At 34.1% G+C, this 4,503-nt stretch overlaps 1 protein-coding gene across 1 annotated transcript in view; it reads left to right on the top strand.

Annotated features, from left to right (window-relative positions):
• Positions 1–3,053, top strand: part of LOC107625649 (phosphatidylinositol:ceramide inositolphosphotransferase 1) — a gene marked incomplete in the record, with an annotated part of 4,719 nt that extends 1,666 nt beyond the window's left edge. The window contains 10 exon segments of the mRNA XM_016328345.2: positions 1–79; positions 350–418; positions 1,088–1,168; positions 1,483–1,554; positions 1,647–1,707; positions 1,790–1,892; positions 2,052–2,147; positions 2,232–2,278; positions 2,377–2,501; positions 2,604–3,053. Of these exon segments, the coding sequence (XP_016183831.1) occupies positions 1–79; positions 350–418; positions 1,088–1,168; positions 1,483–1,554; positions 1,647–1,707; positions 1,790–1,892; positions 2,052–2,147; positions 2,232–2,278; positions 2,377–2,501; positions 2,604–2,687 (817 nt within the window).

The raw sequence follows: 4,503 nt of genomic DNA on the forward strand, positions 1-4,503 counted from the left end.
TGGCTTGGCTGCCCGTGGAGTTCATTATTTACATAGGCCTGGCCCTACTCTACAAGATATTGGATTCATGATTCTTCCTGTGCGTAATTTTCATTCCCTTCCTTTTCTTTCTAACCCCGAAATATCTAACACAAGGTTATTAAACTCTCGAGTTAGCTCAGTTAGGTCCCTGAGGAAGTTTACGATTTTATGACTTGAGCTTATTCAAGTTTACTTGAGCTTGTGTAAGTTCCACGAGTTCAGGCGAAGGCTTGAGTTTGATTACCATGATATTTACATAGTATTTGAGGAACTTCTAATTTATGTATTTGAGGAACTTCTAATTTATATAATCTTGGTGCTTTAACAGGAGCTTGGACAAGACAAAGCTTATATTAGTGAAACTCTGTTTACCTTTATCTTTGTATCCTTTGTCTTGGTAAGAATTCCCACCATCTTTACATCAAACTCATTGCTTCAGCTTTTCTACATGATTATTATCTTCTGACTGTATTCTGTTAGAATTTAACTTTTCAACACCCAGATTATTTTAGTGATTGGAAGGTGTCTCTTTTGAAAGAGATTACGTTTTATATAACTTTGGCTTCACATTAATGAAGACAGAATTCTATACATTAATTGAGCTTTCCATTTTAGTTTTTGCTGTGGCAATCAATGAAATAAGGCTTGGTGTCTGTGCCATCCTATTGGTGAGGCTGCCATTTGTCGTATATTTTTTTCATTGTGACTTTGTGATGTTCGAAAACATTAACAGGAACTCGTTAAGGGACTTCCTTTCAGTAAAATTGGGAATTGGGATACTTATTAGTACTAACTATTGAGAATGATATCTATGAAAACACAAGAAATCAAATAAACCTCTTATGGTGGTTGAAATTTTAAACCTCTCATTTAGAGGCCGAGTTTTGAATTTTCTGAAACATTACGTGTTCTTGCAATAGGCTTAGCTTGAAGTTTCAGTTAGTCATATAGTACATCATCCTTCCTAATTTAGTGGCTCATCTTCTTTTTTAATTTCTTACCTTTTGATAAGGCCCTTTTATGTGGAGTACTTTGGTGATATATTCTTTGTTATATGCTTTTGCAGTGGACATTTCATCCTTTCATATTGAAGAGCAGAAAGATCTACACAGTCCTAATATGGTGCAGAGTTCTAGCATTCTTAGTTGTAAGTATCGACCCTTCTTGTCATGCTAGTTAAATTATTGTTAATCTTTTTAGTATCCTTATAGAATAGATGGGTTCTTAGGGGTGATAGATCATTGGACAAGAGTTAGTTGACAACAGATAATGCTAGGTTTAATCAACATGTTTGATATTGATTATTAACTCATGTCATTAAGTAGCCTTGCTTCCTTTCCCCTCATGTATGGTCAGCCAGAGTATATTTGCTTCCATTTAAATGTTTTAGAGCGAGTCAAGAATAGATGAACATGCCAGTTTCCCGCTTACATTCTGCTCATGTTTATTTGTTTAATGCAGGCTTCTCAACTTCTTCGCATAGTCACATTTTATTCTACGCAGCTTCCTGGTCCAAACTACCATTGCCGTGAGGTATAATTGTTTAAGAATATGTGCATGTAAAAATTTCATATATCTGAGGTAGTCTTCATGCATGCTAATAATTTGCACAATGTATCACGCAGGGTTCTAAACTTGCCACATTGCCTCGTCCAGATAGTGTTCTTGAAGTCCTCTTGATTAATTGTTAGTATGCGTGATTGTATTGGAGTTGTTGAGCTTTGTTGGCTTCTTCATAGTTTTGTACTAAATTGAATTTAACGTGCAGTTCCGCGTGGTGTGTTATATGGATGTGGGGATTTGATATTTTCATCACACATGATCTTCACTCTTGTATTCGTTCGTACGTATCAGAAATACGGCATTCGAAGGTAAAAATGGCTGTCTTTTCTGAAGAACTAAATTTGTCTAGATTTCATTGCAGTAACTTTTCCTTGGATGCTTTGTTGATTTCATAAAATGCCATAACTGTGACATATTCTTGTCATGCTTACGGTTCTTATTTCTTGTGGTTATTGATGAAACACTAGGTCCATAAAGCAGGTAGCATGGTTACTTGCTATTGTTCAGAGTCTTTTGATAGTAGCATCTCGCAAACATTACACAGTCGACGTAGTCGTTGCATGGTAGGGAAGCATTTTCTGCTTTTGTGATTGGAAAACCATGTTATATGTCACCTTCAATTTAATCTTTATGGTCTCTGACTGCAGGTACACTGTTAATTTGGTGGTATTTTTCGTTGACAAGAAACTGGCAGGTTAGCACATTTGTAGTTTGTACAATTACAAATAATACACACTGCTTTCGTCCACTCAACCCGCCTTTTGCCGTTGTACTGACTTAGTTTTTCCGCAGAATTGCCAGACCGGTCTATCGTGGCTGCAACCTTACTACCATTGAGCACGAAAGACAAAGATGGCAGGACCAAAGAGGAGAATCACAAGCTTTTGAATGGGAATTCTGGAGATCCTGCAGATAGGGTATGATGAAAATCTGTGTCCTTTCTCTTGTTCCTCTGGTGTGTAATGTCATTTTCATTGATCTTGACATAACAATAACATGTTTATTTTGCACTTGCTCAGAGGCAAAGAACTCAAGTAAATGGCAAGATCATGGAAGATGTCAACACAATACACCATCCTGACTCTGCAATGAATGGTGCATAGATAGATTAAATATAGAGGGGCCACTACTGTGTACAAATTGAAATAGGGTCCACTGCAAGAATTGCTGTTGGAAAGCTACTACTACAACAATCCTTCAATTTGAAGATTTAGTTGCCTGAACTGAAACATTCACCTCTTAATTCAAATCAGTATAATCCGATTTGTATTAAGTCAAAATATTTGAATATGGGGTTCTGCTTTTCAACATTCTGCACCCCTGATCTGGTTGTCATGGTTAAATTATCTATAGCATCAGCATGTGCCATAGGAAAAAAAAAATTATTTCCAATCCTTCTCACCACCATCATTGATACCATGTGCATATATTTTTCTACCCTAGTCTATTTTATTTTATTTGAATTTTAATCCCTTGAATTCACGTGGTGTCCTAATAATGAAAATAAAAATGGTAAAGCACACATTTTGTTTTAAAAGTTTTGCAATTTTTTTCAAAAATATTCTTAACATTTAATTTTATTCAATTTTGTCTTTAATGTATTTTATTTATTCAATTTTGTCTTTAATATTTTTGATTTATTTCAAAATTATCTCTAAACGTTTTTAATTTTGTCTTTAACATTGTAGATGAAGGTAACACTTAGGGATAATTTTAATATAAACTAAAAATGTTAGGGACAAAATTAAGTACAGTTAAACGTTAGAGATATTTTAAAAAAAATTATAAATATTAAGAACAAAAAATATACTTTATTCAAATAAAAAAGATTATGTACTAACTATAAAGGCCTATAATGTAAACGAGTAACTTCAATCCATAGACCAATCGTGCCTAGTTAAAGGCAAATACAACCCTTTTGATTGTGCATGTGAAAAAGGGGAAAAGATTTCACTGAGCCCTAATATGATTAGGTTGGTGGTTAACAAAAACAAAAGAGAGCATGATGACTTTATTATTGTATTATTACTTGAAAATTTGGCTACATGTGTTATGAGAGAATGCGCATGTGCTTGACCTTGCATGTGTTTTTCTTTTTTTATTAAGAAAAATTAGAAATTGCGAATTGCAGTAGTTTTTTGTGTGGGTTGTCCCATTCGTTGTCCGTGGATTACAATCCCAATATGGATGTTCAAGTACCCTCTCCTGTTGAAATAGGTTTGCCGTTTATTATACTAATTTACTTAGTCATAAGTCATTGGTGAGGCAGAACATCACATGCATTATGCATATATTATCCTCATTCTCACATGGGCCACCACCCTACAAATCTCCACGCGTTTTGTGGCCCTTTTATGCGTTGCTATACGCATTTTAGATCCCCAAGAATAAAGTGTACACCCTGGTTCCTCATCAAACATTAAAAATAAAAACAAGAAAATAACCAAGTTAGATTCATCTAATAGTTAGTTTACTAATCCGATTAAGTAAGTGTCAGGAGCGAGTAATCTATTGGCTAACAACAAACTTTTAAATGAAATTCTAATATGCGACGGATTGAATTGGAGATACTACGAAAAAGCAAAAAGAAAAGGCAAAATTTAAAAAATAAAAATAAAAGAATAAAAGGAAATTACATGGTAACTCAACTTACACAATCAGTAGCATGTACTTGGGTTGTTTAAGTGTTGGAATTTTTTGGACCAAAATTAAAATTTATTTCTACAGAAAATTTATTCTAGAATTATATCTCGAAATCTAATTTTTTTTGGATGGAGGCAAGTTCGTCGTGCCCCTTAGCAAACTCAGCATATTAACCAAAGTTTTCCGAATTCGTCAGCAAACTTCATAAAAAATGTACTAAGAACGTATACTATAACTCTTAATCCTAAAAAAACCCAATTTGATTAAAGTGAGAAG

Source organism: Arachis ipaensis, chromosome B02 (genome assembly GCF_000816755.2).
Source record: "Arachis ipaensis cultivar K30076 chromosome B02, Araip1.1, whole genome shotgun sequence".
NCBI classification, from domain to species: Eukaryota; Viridiplantae; Streptophyta; class Magnoliopsida; order Fabales; family Fabaceae; genus Arachis; species Arachis ipaensis.